This window comes from Labrus bergylta, chromosome 10 (assembly GCF_963930695.1).
Source record: "Labrus bergylta chromosome 10, fLabBer1.1, whole genome shotgun sequence".
NCBI lineage: Eukaryota > Metazoa > Chordata > Actinopteri > Labriformes > Labridae > Labrus > Labrus bergylta.
Window position 1 is genome coordinate 26,093,788 of NC_089204.1, and position 16,865 is coordinate 26,110,652.

The 16,865-nt window shown below is 41.7% G+C and overlaps 1 protein-coding gene across 1 annotated transcript in view; it reads right to left on the minus strand.

Annotated features, from left to right (window-relative positions):
• dst (dystonin) overlaps positions 1-16,865 on the minus strand; it is a 120,246-nt gene that overhangs the window by 39,813 nt on the left and 63,568 nt on the right. The window contains exons 40-60 of the mRNA XM_065959701.1: positions 12,198-16,325; positions 11,963-12,109; positions 11,618-11,833; positions 11,394-11,537; positions 11,069-11,305; positions 10,075-10,227; positions 9,739-9,972; positions 9,305-9,589; positions 8,164-8,712; positions 7,836-8,012; positions 6,873-6,996; positions 5,217-5,425; positions 4,752-5,069; positions 4,477-4,643; positions 4,189-4,345; positions 2,873-2,999; positions 2,663-2,713; positions 2,192-2,427; positions 1,932-2,061; positions 1,399-1,598; positions 298-796 (exon numbers count right to left, since the gene is read on the minus strand). Coding sequence (XP_065815773.1) covers positions 298-796; positions 1,399-1,598; positions 1,932-2,061; positions 2,192-2,427; positions 2,663-2,713; positions 2,873-2,999; positions 4,189-4,345; positions 4,477-4,643; positions 4,752-5,069; positions 5,217-5,425; positions 6,873-6,996; positions 7,836-8,012; positions 8,164-8,712; positions 9,305-9,589; positions 9,739-9,972; positions 10,075-10,227; positions 11,069-11,305; positions 11,394-11,537; positions 11,618-11,833; positions 11,963-12,109; positions 12,198-16,325 — 8,488 coding nt within the window. The remainder of the gene's footprint in view (positions 1-297; positions 797-1,398; positions 1,599-1,931; positions 2,062-2,191; positions 2,428-2,662; positions 2,714-2,872; positions 3,000-4,188; positions 4,346-4,476; positions 4,644-4,751; positions 5,070-5,216; positions 5,426-6,872; positions 6,997-7,835; positions 8,013-8,163; positions 8,713-9,304; positions 9,590-9,738; positions 9,973-10,074; positions 10,228-11,068; positions 11,306-11,393; positions 11,538-11,617; positions 11,834-11,962; positions 12,110-12,197; positions 16,326-16,865) is intronic.

Here is a 16,865-nt window from a genome sequence, read left to right on the forward strand (position 1 = left end):
AAGCGAGTTTAAAGCCTAACAGGTAGGAGTACTGTTGTAGATTACTTTCATTCACATTTCTTATATAACTAAAGCAGCAACACCACATGACAAACATAAAAGAAAAGGTTGTAATACAATATCTTCTAAAAAGTAGAGCTTTGACTAGACTGTTTGAATACTCTGCCAGAGGGATTTTGATTAATATACTTTAGCCTTCTTGTTGTCATAGGACAAATATATATTTAACTCTGACTCATTGTTCTTTCCTTCCAAACATTACAACACTTTATTATTAGGTTAGGTTAAAAGCCGAACCTGCTTTCTCTTCCAGCTGTTTGAAAGGTTTGCTGACACTCTCCAGCTGCCTGGCTAAGTCTGCTTTGAGATAGTCCTCAGTCACCATCGCTGTGAGCTCTGCGTTGACTGCCTCGGCCTCCTTCAGCTTCTTTCTCTCCTCTCTCAGTTGAGAAGAGATGTTTTGGACGTCCTCTAACTGCTTCTTCACAGCGTCAGGCTGGGTGCTGTGGCCCTGACAATTGGTGAGCTGATTCTCCAACTGAGTGGCCGTTTGACTGATGCTCCTCAGTAACTCCTGGAACTGCCCCGTCTTCACCACGGCCTGGTCGATCAGGCCGTCTCTCTGGTCCAGCTGTCCCGTGAGGCCTTGCCATTTCTGGGAGACATTAGCGAGCTGCTCCTTCACCAGATTCCCACTTGAGGGGTCCTGGTTGGCTGATGAGCTCAGGATGGCTGTAGCAGTTTCCTGGAGTCGCTCATATTGAGGTTGGCGGCTCTTAAACTCGTTCTGGAGGATCTGGAGGCGAAAGTCAGTCAGTATGAATATTCCTTCAAGAAGGCAACAAAAGTACTTTGGCCTATTGCACCAGCTATGTATAAGTTCTGTTTCAAATTGGGGTGCAAAGTCCACACTAAACCATACTTGTAAAGTGGTTAGTGTGTAACCTAAGTAGCTTCATTGTTTGGCTGCACCACATGGACGTAAGGTTCATCTTAACTAGAAGAGCGTAACAACCAACAGAAACAGCATTTTCTTCTCATGAAAATCATTTTTCTGAAAGCGGTGTTTGTTACAGTGTTTCCTTTCGTGCCTATTTGTCTCTGAACAAACGTCAGTTAACTGCTGTTTATCCATTAACAGCAGAGAAAGAGTTTGTAAAATATGACATAGCATTACGTCATTTGGTGATAACTAAAGCCTACAACTTTGATCTACAGCTAGTGCAACACCTTAAATGTTACCTTCAAAGTAAGTAGTGTAAAAAACCATGTCCTACAGCAAAAATTAAGTTCAAGCTAGGCTACGTTTGAACTTACATATAGCTGGTGCAACTGAATGCTCCTTCTTTAATGATGTACAAGCATACACTTATTCCTGACAACATGCACCATGCTTACCTGAACCTGTTGCTTCTGCATCTTTAGCATGTTGGGGTCTATCGAGAGGGGTCCAAGGACACTCATCATCATCTCCTTTTCTGAAAGCCACTGACCAAGCTGCAGCTCAGTTGTTTGGAAGACGTCCAGGTTCTTGTTGGACTGCTCCAGGTGCTGCTTCCTCTCCTCTACGGAGCCGCTGATATCTGCCCAAGCAGCATCTGAACAGGTGGGGGGCAGAGCAATCACAACAGTGCACTTGAGTCAGCAAAACAGTACCTTTCAATCCACTGTCCAACTGTTCTCCTTTAGCCATGCTCCCACTGTGCAGGACTTGGCACTACTTATGTGTTAATTTAAATGGGGTGGCAGAGGGCAGTAGGTGCTAGTACAGTATCACACTTAGTGTCTCATAGAGGACATTTTGAGAAAGCTTTTAAGGGAAGGTCAGCGCTGCAACGAGATACATTTCTATTGGTGTGATTTACACCTTACATACAGTTTCAGTGACATAAATTACATGGGCCATCTGGAGACAGCCCCTCGGATCATACCTATTTCTGCAAGCATCTGCTTCCATTTGGCTGCCTCGGGGGAGTTTGGGTGAGTCTTAATCAAGTTGAGGAGCTTCTCTCTGAGCTTCTGGAGCTGCTCCCGCTTTTGCTTCATGCCATCCTCACATTCCTAAAGGAATACAAAACATTCTTGTAAATGTATCTTGCAATATGTCATAGGACTCTCCTTCACAGCAGATCACAGTAATGAGGGAGCTGTGACCACTTTCAGATCAAATTCAATTGTTACACGTCTGTACCTTCTGCTGTTCAAGCTGTGTTTTCACTGAATCCTTCTCTGTTGGGGCACTGTTCCATGAGGCTGCGGTCTTTTTCATGTCCTTCAGCCACGTCATCATGTCCTCTGTCTCCTTTTGGGCATCTTTCACCTCCTCCACTGAACTACTCAGCTCTGCTGCTCGACTCTGCAGCGTTTCCCCGAGGCTCGTGTATCCCTCGTTGACATATGATATGTTCTGCTGAATAACCATCAGCTCTGAAGACATCAAACATAATTCTATAAGTATGAGTTTGTAGCCAGAGTGTGAAATATGAGGTTAAAATTACAAGTTATCGTTATCATATCTGAACATGTTGTTAAAGATGTTGTAAAGATGTAAAGAGCCACTACAGCCATAGCACAGTTTGGAAAAACCAGCCGTAATACCAACAGATCACATCACACCACTGACTATGTATTTCCAGCACACCATCAACACACACTTGATTACCTTTATTGGTTAGGTAGGAATGGCTTCCTGGACCACCACCATTAGTAAGAGCTGATGCAAAGACACAACACAAAGCTTGTATGAAGGATAGGCAGACTGGATGTCTGAGTGTTAGTGATCATACAGCTCTCTTAGAAGTCCACCCACACACCATGCTTCCTATTCCACTGAGTAGTTTAAACACATGAGGTTATGTCTGCTGATGCTTACCTGACTTGTTAGAGGTCTTTGTCTTGGCAGGGGATGTGAGGACGGTAATAAGGCTGCAGAGCTCCGATCCTTTACTGTTCAGGTCTTTGACAGCAGGGTCTTTGGACGTCCATTCATCCAATAATCCCTGATGATACATCAATCACACAGATACGTTTTTATGTTTAGAGCACTGAAAAAGGAGATCGTCTAAAATAGTAATGTTAGAATAAATGTGGAAAAATTGTGGAGTTGGCCCTATTCTTTTGTTTTCACTTTACATTGTAGGAGGAATTAGAGCTACACAATTAATCCTGATTTCATTGTTAGCAGAGGACAAACACATTGCAATGGTTGGTATTTATATAAATTAATAAGAAAAATGATTTAATGTAAATAAACAATGTCATTTTTTTAAATTAGCATGTGTACACTTCAGTATTTTGGGATAGAGGTCAGGGTCAAAATACCGTTCTTTAACAGTAAAACTCAAATAGCGTTTAGCTACTCTCAGATTATTTGGTGCCAATTTAATGGTGAAAGACTTCTTTCATGATTTATTTTGGATTCTGGTAGGACATATTTAAAACAGATTTCTTTGAAAAACAGTGGATAGACATAGAAACTGTAAGTTAATATTCTCTCTTTAAAATGTGGTTTATTGCACCGCATATAGTTAATTATATAATCTTCATACTTTTAATGATTGATAGTATCCAAAAGTGTTGAAATGTTGGCAGCATATGTCTGCAATTTAGACAGTGTGCAGGAGTTTGCTTGTAATTTTTGATGATTAATAACAAAAAAATGGCCAAATATTGGGTCTCTAGGACTTTTATTTTTTCTGCTGTGGTGTCGAAACAGATATAGACATTGTTCGTATTTTATTAGTGTCATATCTTATCTTAATATCCTGGTATTATGACAACTCTTTATCACGCATAGCTTATTCTTCTGACATTGTGCAGGCCCAGTAGGAGTCTACGTCTCTGATCCTGTCTGTAACATCTTGCAAAGAAAAAAGTCTTTCTGTTTGACAACATAGTGTTTCACTCCCACATGTCTTTCAACGAATCATCCCTCTGTGCCCGTCATGAGTTGGCAGAGAAGAGCAGGTTGGACAGTAGGGAGTTAAGGGAGGATAGCACTGAAATCTATTAAAACACACTTACATCTATCTATTCCTAAAACACAGAGAATCCACGATTCAGCACGATGCAAAGTATGACATCAATAACTTCTGTTCCAGCACTTAAAAGTGCAGCAAGATAAAAATATTTAAGGGAATAACAATGTCTCTGTTTACAGTAGACTGTGTTATTTATCTCATGACTCACAGTTACAATGTGCAGGTCCTTCTCCAGAGTCTTCACGCTGACGCCCGCGTGAACCGCAGGTACTTTCTCATTGGTCTCCTCCAGCCACTTTGTGAGAGCGCCAGCAGCAGATCTGAACTCTCCAAGCTGGTCCTGACAGGACGATACCTCCTCTTCCCTGGAACAAGGAGCAGTTATACAGTTCATCCATGTGTGCATTACTAACACTACACAAACAGTAATAACAGGCCATAATTAATACTTTAAATGGGGAATACAAGACCTTCTTATTCTCTTGTCCAAACTTACTTTTCTTTGACAGTGTCTTTGAAAGTGTTGAAAGTATTTGAGAGATTGTCCATCCTGTTCTGGATCTGGGATTTGTTGCCATCAGAGCTGATTTCAGAAAGCTCCTTGGAGAGCGTCTGCAGCTTCTCCAAATCACTGGCATGCTCTGCCATCTCAGCTTTGGTGTTCTAGAGTAAATGCATATCGATAGATTAGTTATTTTGATAACAATTAACGCTGACAGACATCAAATATATCCATGAAGGATCATAACCAAGCGTCAGCAGTGTTGTTACCTGCATGAGCTGAGACACTTCATCAAAGGTTTTCCCCGGCCCGTCCGTCTCGTTCAGAGCTTGTGTACGCTTCACAACAAACTGCTGCACTTTATCTGCGACCTCCTCAAACTGGTCCACCTTTTCCTTCAGCTCCTCGAGCTGTGTGACTTTCTGCTTGTGCTTGTCACAGGCGTCCGTGAAGCGCTGGGAGAGAGCGTCCATCTTAGACTGCAGGAGGGCGGCAGCGGAGGGATCTGCCGTCTCCACAAACTTCTTCACTTTGGCTTTCATGGTTGAGACGCTGCTCTGTCGACTTGCTATGTCCTGCTCTAAGGCCTTAAAAAAACAAGGATGGACAACAGCAACTTAAACATCTTTATGAAGTGAAATTAAAGCTTATTATGGAGCTAAAAATAAACCATGTAAAAACTAAAATCATAGACATAGTTGATAGTTATTGGACTGCTATAAATGAATACGTACTGCTTCTTTGCTGAGGATGTCTCCTAGGGATGCAGAGTCCAGAGGAATTGTTCCCGTCTCCTTCACACTGGCCTCCACTCCCTCCATCCATCCGATCATCTCGTCCAAACCGTCCTGGACACTCATGGAGCGAGTCAGGGTGATCTGCAGTTTCTCGTTGCGGTCACTTACAGACTTAGACACGTTGTCATAGCGCTCAACGATGTCATCTGCAATGAATGGAAAAACATCACGTCATTTTTAGAAGGGCTTTGATTTCTCATTGTCTTGGGCTCATTATTAAAAAAAAAAAAAAGCAAAGCATATATGACATAAGTGAGTTTGATAAAGCGAGTGACAAGACAATTATATGAGCAAAGCTTCAGAGTAAAAGATTTTTTCAGAGTGAGCCAATGGAAATAAAAATTTGACTCCAAAAGCTATTTCTTTTTTTTTAACTCTGATAACTTTTAAACATCAGTAAATATTGAACATTTTTGAAAGGTAGAAACCAAGAAACAGTCTGCTTGCTTATGAACCTGCCTACTAACAAGTATCAAACTGCAACACTGACATGTTCCAGGGCTTCATGATTTATAAACTTTGAGCCGTTCTTTTAAATATTTAATTTCAAAAGGAGTTCTTTCAAACTTTGGCATCCCTAAACCTGCATATCTAAAGACTAACACTCTTATCCCTTCAACAAAGTGTCAATGAAAGGTTGACTAGACAGAATTTAAACATCTTTATTTGATTTTGTTTCTTCCCACATGCACAAACTCAAAGCAACTTCCCCAAAATGTTTCACCCTGAGTTTTATAAACTTTTTCCTGTCAGTAGTAGTAACGTTTCCGCTGTGTTATATTTCGATATTTGAACGCAGCAGGTTAAAGTCAGGAAAATTCAACGCAATTGAGCAGGTAAGAGTGATGACTTATGTATCACAATGAGCAACAAGGGCAGTTGTCATGGATGTTATGTAGACTGCGTTTAAAACTCATTTATTAAGTCTGACTTTTATATAGTGCTTTATATAAATTCAAATCTTAACATTATCTTTTTTATCCTACTACAATTTTAAATATTCTTCTCCTATGTATTAATTTTAATATCTTGTTTCTTTTATGTGTTGTATTTTATTTTTTTATTTTTATACATATTTTTTTATTCTTATTGGTGTGCATTAGTCTCTCAATGATTTTATCAATGATTTTATAAACCACTTTTTCATCAATAACTTTTCTGCACTCTTGTAAAACACTTTGAACTGCAATTTAATTTGTCTGAAAGGTGCTGTATAAATAAAGTTTGATTGATTGATTGATTGATATGTAGCTGCTTCTTTCTCTTTTCTGCTCACGACTCGAGTATGTTCTTTTCTACTCCTCTCTTGATACTGTGAATATGTTCAATTACATGAAGCATTGATATACAGGGGAACAAACTGTCATTATAGTGTGGGACTCAGTTGCTTCATATGCAGTCTTGGATTTCTGCAGCATCTTTTTTTTTAACGTCATGTCTTGCCTCCTGAGAACCCCCCACTCTACTGTCCAGAAGAGAAAACTTCACATTGGGAGTGACATGTGTGAATAAGCAACTCAGGAAGATTGTTTTCACCCTCAGATATTATGTGCATGTTGCATTATCAGATACCTCATTTAGTTTCTCGCTCACCTACTGTCTCCTGGATCTCATCTGAGTTGCTCAGCAGGTCTCCCTCAGAAGTTATCAAAGACTCAGCTGTTTTGCGAAGTGTGTCAATCGCCGTCTGATGTCCCGTCATCTGACCTTGTAGGGCCTGTGGATCAACGAGAAAGAAGAGGGGTGAGAAAATGACACTGTTTACACGTTAAAGGATATCCTCTGCTTATATTCACACTGGATGGTACTGATTGTATTTTTGCCAGGATGCTTGAATGAAAATAAAAACATTGGAGTGAAAGTGTGTGAGAAAGCCCTGAACAATATCTGTGGAAATATCGAGTCATTCCTCAGATATAGTTTGTTGTAACTGCCTGCCGAGGCCAAAAGCGCACTGCTCCATAGTAGGCCTTCAGGCGCCTCGTATCTGGGCATATCTGTGCCGTAAGTCACTACCTCCCTACAGAGAAATGTTTGAGCAAACTGCAGCCAAAGCTTTGACAGAGACAGCTGAGTTTCTTATCCCCATGCAAGTATGCCGGCACAAATAACCAGAGTTAAACTATTCACATGTGGATTTGAATCTGAACAGAGTGGCTATAAATAGCCACTCTGTACTTAAGGCAGTGGAAACACTGTATATGGTAAGACAGGTCTGTTGTGCCATGGCCCTCTATCATAGTAAAAGCTCTAAATGCTGGATGTGTTCATTCTAAAAAAAGAAAAAGGGATTATTTTTATCTTTAACATGCATAACAGAACATCCAATTAAATTCAAACTGAGTTTATGAGTTGTAGTAAGAACAAAGATGAGCTCAGGCAAGGATGCACACCAGTCTTTTTATGCTATCACTGTACAAAAACAATGTTCCTCTAAATATAATGCAATGTTTAGAGACTTGTCTTACTCCCATGAATCAGACTTTCCAAGAAAAGTTCAGTTCAACTTGACCGCCAAGCCTAACCACTACAGCCCTGGCTTTCTGTTTCTCTTGCCTTGGTGTCTTCCAGCTGTTTCTGTAGTGTTTGTGGCTCAGCTGCGATGGCCTCTGATTGCTGCTTTCTCGCCTCCTCCTCTGAGCTGTTGAGCCACGTCAAAAGACCGGCGCTCGACTCGTCATACTTCTTGAATTTGTCCACCACGTCTTTGAGGTTGTTGCCAAGCTGATTGCACTGAAAGAAAGGAAATTAAATTAAGCTTCATGTGTGATAAGATAGAAAAGTATGACATCTTAATGAGGCATTACGTGGCTTTTCATTGAAGACAATGCTCCCACCTAGTGGCAGGATCAAGCCATTGCAACATTTCTGTCAAAAGAGATACCTTTGAATGTAGTGTTTTGTATCTGCTGGCTGCTGAATCCAACTTGTCCTTGACAGCAGAACAGGTTCCTGAAGTATCCACGTTCAGCTGAGCACTTTTAGCTGCAGGGTCGTTTAGTCCACAAGCTTTAGCCACATCCAGAACTTTCTGTCCTGAAATGGTGATAAAGCGAAGATCCCCTTTGTGCGAGATCACATCTTCTGAGAAGCTTTTCTGTCGCAGGAGTTTATCAGAGAGGATATTTAGGGAACTAGCAGGGGCTCCCAGCTCGTCCACTTCACCCTCCGCCTGGTCCAACCAGCCCTCAAACTCCTCAGTGTCATCCTGGAACTTCTTCAGCTCCTCCTGCACACACTGCACCTGCTTCATCTGCTGCTCGGCCTGCGTCAGCGAGGCGTCGTAGCGCCCCTTCAGCTCCTGGATGTTCTTCTGGAGTTTCTCCTTCTCCTGCGGAGACAGCACGTCCGCTTGTTTGTCGAGGAGAGCCTGAGCTGATTGTGTGGCCATGATCAGATCCTGCTGCTGGGACAGGATCTCCTGATGACGGGCCTGTGGGAAGAACAAAGTCTTCAGGATACAACAGCGACACAAATTGCAGTCATTTTTATTCCCATTTTTAAAGAATCCAAACTAAATTAAAATCCATGTTTTATAAGAATTTGTTTTCACTGCCTTTAACAGCTGCAGTATCTACTGTAAGATTGTACTCCCCTTTCTGTTTCAATAACTTCTAATTAACTTCTCCTAAACTATTTAAACATATCTTAGCATAGATCTTTAATTCCTATGATGTCAAATATCTCTTCTAATACCAGATTTCATAACTTAACAGCAAAGTTTTCAGATAACACTTGACTTGACGTTTCAATTTTCCAAATGTCAAACAAAATATTATTTGGGTGTTTTATTTTGGCAATGGGGCCTGTCTGCAATTACTGTGAAACCGGATTATAAATTGAAGAAGACATGTGAAGTTAAGTCATGTTATTTCTCATATTTTATCACAAGCTGTGTTTTACAACTTAATATTAAACTGAAGTAATTCTCTGGGGTTTGAAAGAGAGTCCCAGCCTGCAAAGATCCTCCTCGTAAGAATTAAATCCTGGACAAACGTTAACATTCTCTCAACAAACAGCTATACCTTGACTCTGTCATATTGCTTATCGAGATCCAGAGAGGCGTCTTTCTTCTCACTGGTCTCTACGTCGACGTCCATTTCAGAGGTCTGTAATGCGTTTCCGTTGGCATCGTCATCGTCTCCTATCAGTCCCTGAGCTGAGGTTTCTTCAGGCAGGTTTCCGTTCTCTTTACTTACATGGTCAGTTTGAACCAGACCGTTCTCGTTTTGATTCCCTATGTTTGATATCCAGTCCAGAAGACCCTCGATTTTGTTCTTACTTTCTTCAAGGCGCTCAACAGCTGCGGCCTGAAGAGACAGATTGATAACACAATACTGAATAGAAGACTTTATAAATATTATCATACCTTCAATTTAGCAATATGGTTATTACACTGCTTGTTAAATCTGATGCATTACATATTTTCCAAATATATGTAAAGCTCATTTAAACTGACCTTTTCACTCTCCTGTTTTATAGCCGTGGTAACAACCTTCTCCAGATCTTTCCTGGACTCCTCGGCCCGCTGGTCGATGACCTTCGCTTTGCTTTTAGCCTCCTCTAACTTGCTCTCGATGACGGCGATTTCATCCGGCGTCAGCTTGTTGCGGTTTTCCTCCAGAAATTTTTTGGTACTGGTGATGACTTCATTTAAGGCACTGGCGTTGGTCAACACATCTTTTTGCAGATTCTTCAGGACAAACAAGAGGAAGTAGTGCGGTCAAGACAGATCTGCATTGATGATAACATACTCAGAAACATACTGTGCATAAGGAGGGTTATTATTTCAAACCTGATGTTCCTGTTGGTACTGCTGTAGGTCTGTGACGCTCTCAGCATGTTCAGCCTGTTGCTGGTGACCAATCAGGTGGTTTTCTGTCAGGGTGAGGTTATCACACACTTCCTCCAACTTCTCTGTGAATTCCTTGTGTTTCTCCTGCAAGGACTGTTAATCGAGATAAAAACAACAAAATAAATACTCAAAAAAAGGGAAGTTTCACATTCGCACCACGTAAAAAAACTTCTAACAAACCCTGAAAACCCATCCGAGTCATTTTTGGAGAACACAAAAGACAAAACAAGGTCGAGGAAACATTTCAAGCATACAAAGGAAACATGCAAAAGACAATAATTCCCTCTATCACAAGCGTGTGAAAACCCTAATATGCTGTGAACATGCTTTTTTTTAGCCATATGCCACTTTGGTCTTCTAAAGGAGACATTCAGTCCAGCTTGTTATTGTTGAAAGTTTTCCCATAAAGAAGCTTTATTGCCTGCAAATACTTGTTCACTGGTGTCTTCAAGGCCTGTAGGATACAACCAGCACAAAGGTTAGTCTGCAGGAGTGACGAGGCACTTGAGCATGCAATGTGATTAAAGCATTCAAAGGAGAACCTGAAAAGAAAGGCAATAATTCACTTACACATACAAATGTTAAAACATTGGATGCTTCTTAATACGTCATAAAGACACTTTCAAAGTCCAGTTATATATTTAAATACACTAGAATCAACAAAAATATTGCATACATTTACAAAATAAACTCACTGTTTTTTGGAGCTGACTGGTCTATAAATTATTACATTTTGCTAACCTGAAGATTTTTGCTTTTTCTGCCTCAGTTTGAATTGGTGTACTTTTTACTTCTATCCACACTTCATGCTACAACAGCAATGTTTGAATCTGAGTCATAACAGGGCCTGTACAGCCCACTCTACATGCATTGTAAGGATTAGCAAAACATGATGTTTTTTTGTTCTGTTTGTACAGTATATCCGCAGGCAAACCTTCTGCTGGTTCTCTTTCTCCCAGGTGTCCAGAAGGACCTCTAGGTCGCTCCTCTGGGTAAGAAGTCTGTCGGTCTGCTCCCTGAATGCTCTCTGAGTGCTGCTGAGGAACTTTAGGAGGCAGCTGCTCTGAGCCGGACTCAGGAACTGAGCATGCTCAGAAATAAAGCACTGGATTTCGAATGTGATGTCCTCTAACTTGAGTCGAGCTTCTTTTTGCAGATTGCTCTCAGTGTCCTGGAAGAGAAGACAGAAATATGCTGAGGATGTTGTTGTGGTTTGTAAGTGTACAAACTGATTTTTTTAAATGGGATTTTAAAGATACCCTGTTCTGCTGAATTAAATCTTTCAGTGTCTCCACATCACATGTGTTCAAATCCCTGTCATTCATCTCAGAGCTGTGTTGGATGATGCCTGCTAACTCCTTAAGATCACTGAGATGTTTCTGGTAAGTTGATTCCAAATGTACCTAAAAATCACATTTTAAGTATTAACAGCTGATTCATTTATTACATCATTGTATGTTAATCACCAGCATTGACCACTTGCCTTTCCTGCTTCCATTGCTTGAATTAGGGAGTGACCCCTGTCTGCACACATCTGTGAAACAGCCCTAAAGTTAGGCTCCAGCTCCATATATGTGGAGGCCAAATCTTGTTGGATCTGTATGGGAACGCCCTCATCAGCAGAATTCATGAGCTGTTTGGCTTTCTCCAAATCAGCTGTCAGGACACCAGCCAGTCTAGAAAGCTGGGACTCCAGAGACTGGATAGAAAAGCACAAATCGAATGCATACATAGATATACATAAATGAAAAATTGCAAACACATATGATAGTATGTGACAGTATGTTTTACAATTCAAAAAAACATGATTAAGTGGTTTATTTCTAACCTGACATTCCTCTATTTGGATCTGCAGTTCTTCCATGTGGTTACCCACAGGAGCCTGCATTAAAAGGTCATTTCCGACATCATCTAAAACATCAGCGTGATCCTGAAGTCTCCCCACACACTCCAAGTAATCCTGGATTGAGTACAGCTGTTGGAGAGGAAAAGTCAAAATAGTTAAGCATATGTTTCTTATTTCAAAAACTAAAGGAGTGTTTAACATCAAGATAAAAATCGACCTTGTTTTTGACTTCCTCTACTTTGCAGGTATCTGACCGGACAGGCGACTGAGGAGATGATCGGTGACTTGTCGCAGCAGACTGACAGTCACCCTCTTCCGATCCCTCATCTTCCCCCCCTGAGCTCTCCTCCTTGATGCTCTCCAGTATGTGCCTCCGCTCCTCCTGAGAATCCCCCCCCAGAGCAGAGTTCAGCGTGTCCATCACTTCCTGAAGCATCGACAGGTCTTGGCTCGAGGAAACAGACTTGAGAACCTCCAGCAGCTGCAGCTGGATGTTTGGAGCCTCAGACTTTTCTGTCTTCTCACTGCCTTTGTCCTCTTGCATGATCAGCTCTGAGCTTCCCCCTTCTTTGTTGCTCACATCGGGGGCATTTTGCTTCTGCAAGTCCATGAGGAGATCGGGTTGAGCGCTCTCTATAAGTCCATGCAATGTGTCTCTCTCTTCGTCTACGTTTTGTGGAGTATTTGCAATTATAGCAATTGTGCAGTCACTGTCTGGAGTTTGTGCCTTTTCCAAATCACTGACACTAATCGTTTCAAGCAATACCTCCGGGTCATCTGAATATGTCCTTACAGCCTCAGAAAACAAAGATGGAGCTGAAGATGTACTGCAGCTCTCCGACAGGACATCAGCAGCTTCCTGGTGATGCTCAGCAGCACATTGATCTGATTTTAATTCCTTTGATTGAATATCAGATCCTAATCCTACACCCATTAAACTTTCAGACATTCCTGGATTCATCTCTGAGACTTCTGCACCGATATCCGCATTTAGTTTATCTTCTGTCTTTGGCATTTGTGTATTCATTGACAAAGAGATCTGATTCATATCACTGGAATCTGGAAATATGTCCCTGTGATGCCTCTCTTGGGGAAGACTGTGTGGGCTTAACTCAATGTCATGTGAACCTGACAAAAGAGTGTAACCTTCTGAATCCTGTACATTAAAACACTTCAGACTGGTTGTATTGGTTGAAGCCACTTCATCAAAAACAACAGGTGACTGAGGAGATCTCTGAACAAACATACCCGGACCGTTATGAGAACATTGTGGCTCAGTTTCAACACTTAATTCGCTTTCTGAATCAAGTGCTGCCTGTTGAGGTAATGCTGTTCTGCTGCCATCTTTTGTAATGTTGTCATCATTGTTACAATTACCCCTGGAGACAGAAACGACTGCACTTTCAACCAAAGCCCTGAGCGATGAGTAATCTCCACTTAAAGTTGGCTCGGTGTCCAAAGGTGACCGAACTGTACATGTGTCGTTCTCAATTTGACTTTCCCCGAAAAACACATTGCGATGTGATGAAGAAATGTCTAATTCGCTTTTGCCTATTGTCTGGTTTCCCATTTCGACATCATACCCAACTATGAAACACTCATTATCGGTGGTAGAAATGTCAGATTCTGAATTAGCAGATGCGGAATATTGAGCTTCAGAAGTAATCCTGTCACTCAGACTAGCTGGACGTGACTGTGTAGCTGTAGCAGAGTTTTCTATCACAGCGCTTGATTCATCAGCTGTGTCCATCAGATTGATTGCACCCTGTGAGTCATCGCCTTCAGCCGGTAAATGCTCTCCCTCAGCGTGATGATCACACTCTGCAGTAACCTGACCCCACAACGAGGGTGAGATCATCGCGGTCTCATGAGCACCGACCGAGGGAGGGGAAAGCTGTGGAGAATTACTCATCTTATCTACGTTTCCTGTTGTCTCCCAATCTACCTCTTCATCTCCACTCTCACTCTCCATCTCTTTGATATTAGCTTCCTGATTGGTCAGATTAAGCACAATGACAGCAACCTCCCTCTCAACCGGCTCCGGTGTGCTTCCAGCTTCATTAATAATATTAGAGCCCAGATTGTGATCATCAGGAATGAAATGAGCGCCGTCCTCTTCTGGATAAATGTTTGTTTTGCGGTCATCTTCGACCAATTCTGACTTCAATGACTCACTGAAACTATTGGTGCCACTTGATTCCAAAAGGTTCTTCTCTTTACCCACGCAAAGAAGTGTATTTGAGGATATGCTAAAATATGAGTCTGCCTGTTTTGAATCAAACATTGTGCTCTCCTCATCTTCTACAATAACGTCTTCTTCATCTGAATCCATCTGAAGCAGTTTTTTCATCTCTTCAACCATTCGCTCACCGGGAACTTCCTCCAGTTCCTCTAGTTTATGTCTCCCGGAGGTGACATCTACAACAGACACTTCCTCTATTTCTGCTTTTAGAAGATGAACCACGTAGTCTTGCTCATTTCCAGCCTCCGAAAAGTCCTCCGAACAAAAAAAGTCAGCCTGGCTGAAATCTATTTCCTCTGATTCACTGCAAAGTGAGTCAGCATCGTGGGTGTAGGTGATTGTTTGGTGGAAGGATTTCACAGTCATTTCACAGTCAAACATCCCTAACGATGATGAGTCTGAAATGTCTGGAAGAGAAGGAACTTCATCACCTTCACAGTCGCCTCCAACGCTATCATGTTGTAAAGTATTTTCAAAAAGTCTCTCTGCAGATTCTCCTGACTTTGTCCAGCTTTGACACAAGTTTTTATCTGCTTCTTCAGGCTCTGTGTTTTCCATATCAGTGTCATTACAAACTAAAAAATCTCTGAGAGGATGCTGTTTTAGTGCCTCGTCATTTGCATATATTTTTTCTTCAAATGAAATTCTTCCATTTGCAGAGGAGACAAGATAAGGACGAGCAAACGTGTCTTGTGTGTATTTCATCATCTCCTCTGTTTCCTCATTTATGTGCAACGGGCTCTCCAAACCGACCACGTCTGATTGATCACCAACATCTAAAGTCAAAGAGGTTATTTTCTCAGTGTTTTCAGAAAATGTTGAATCCTGGAGAAAGATTTGAACCATCTGACTGAGCTGTGTGTCGAGTATGAGAACCCTCCGTCCTGTGTTTGGGTCGATGTAACTGTTCAACATTAGGTAGGAGATTAACAACTGCTTAGCCTCAGCTGTAGTCGGGATGTTTTCTACACTCACAGCATGACAGCATCCATCAAGTGTGAGTTTTTTATACATGAGCCAAGACGAAAACCTCTCATTAAGTTCATCCACATCAGGAAACACATCGGGGATTTCTATAGATTTCAAAACCTCTGCTGTAAAGTAGTCGATAAAACCCTGCTGGACGGCAGAGTCGATATCAACCACCTCGGAGTTTTCTGGAAAGTAAAAAGCTGCTATTTTGCTCCGATCACTAAACCATCTGCTCGTAAACTCGTCTGTGGTGATTTGTTCATGACTACACAGGAATGATTCAGACACTGTTTTGTTTTCCCCAAAGGGAGGCAACACAAGTCCAACAAACTGCTGATTTCTGAGTACAATGAGTGTGCTGCTTGAGCTCATCATATCGCACTGAACGGCTGCATCCACCTTCAGTCTATCGGCATTCTGGAGGTTTGATATACTACTCATAACATCCTCTGGCACAGCTTGACTTTCTTTGAAGTCAGCTACATCCACCTCAGCACCCAACGGCCTTGACATGTTCTCCCGATCACTTGAACCCTTGCCAGATGAGCTGAGGGTGTGAACACTCCTTCCTGGTGTCAGTGATTTATTTCTGCTGAGGCACTTTAATATCAGACTGTTGACTTCATTAGCCTCGACCTCCTGCACATCTAGGGGTGTCTGATCTGCGGTAGAGCTCAAATCCATCATATCATGACGGCTCTTTTGCTTCTGAAGAATCTCTACATAGACGGAGGCAGGTATTACACCAGACTGAAACGCCTCCTCCAGGGACAGTGTGTCCCCGCTGTAGCACACCTTCACTCCATCACTGACCTGTTTGATATCGATCAGTTTAATGATCGGGTCTTTACATGTGGCCCCTTCCCTCGCCGATGTTATATCAGAGAGAGACACAGAAGTGATGTGTGAACCCTGTATGCACTTGTTTGCTTCATTCAACTTTGGGGAATGGTTCAGGTTGGATTTATAACCGTCATGTTGTTTGAAAGCATCGTCAGAGGTCAGACACACAGGCTGGTTGGACTTAGAGAGGTTGGAGGTCTCAGTCTTTGGAGGGGAAACTCCAGGCATGCCATCCATCGGGACACTCGTGGGTACAGTTACAAGCTTAGCATCACTGGAGTTAGAATCCTAAGGTAAAAAGGAAAATGTCAAAAATTACTGAAGTGATTTTTAGTACCATATTTTGTATTTAGAGTAGATGAATTTTGATTTGAAGTATTCAAAAACAAGACAAAATATTAACTCACCAGCAGACAAAAGGAGACATGTTAAAACATCATGTGCACGAGTGCAAATCTGCTTCATGGTTGCAACAGGAGTGTGACATATAAAGCTATCATGCATCAGGGAATGCAGTTTCCAGTGTCTTGCAAAAAGAGGTTGGTTAGTTAGATCACACACTGTTTGGCAAATGGGTATGCATCCAATCTGATTTACTGTGTATGTTTTAGGTTGAAAACATGAATTATGGTGACTATCAGACCAAAGCCGGGTGCAGCAAAGCATGTTCACAGCATACTCAGATTTCCTAAGTCTCATTTTCTGTCCCTCATCATCGAGTATAAATGAATAGAGAGAAAGAGAGAGAGGGAGAGAGAGATGCAAAAGACAATTCAAATTGTACTGGAGAGAAGGTAAAAAAGGTTAGTCATGCAGCCGAACATCAGG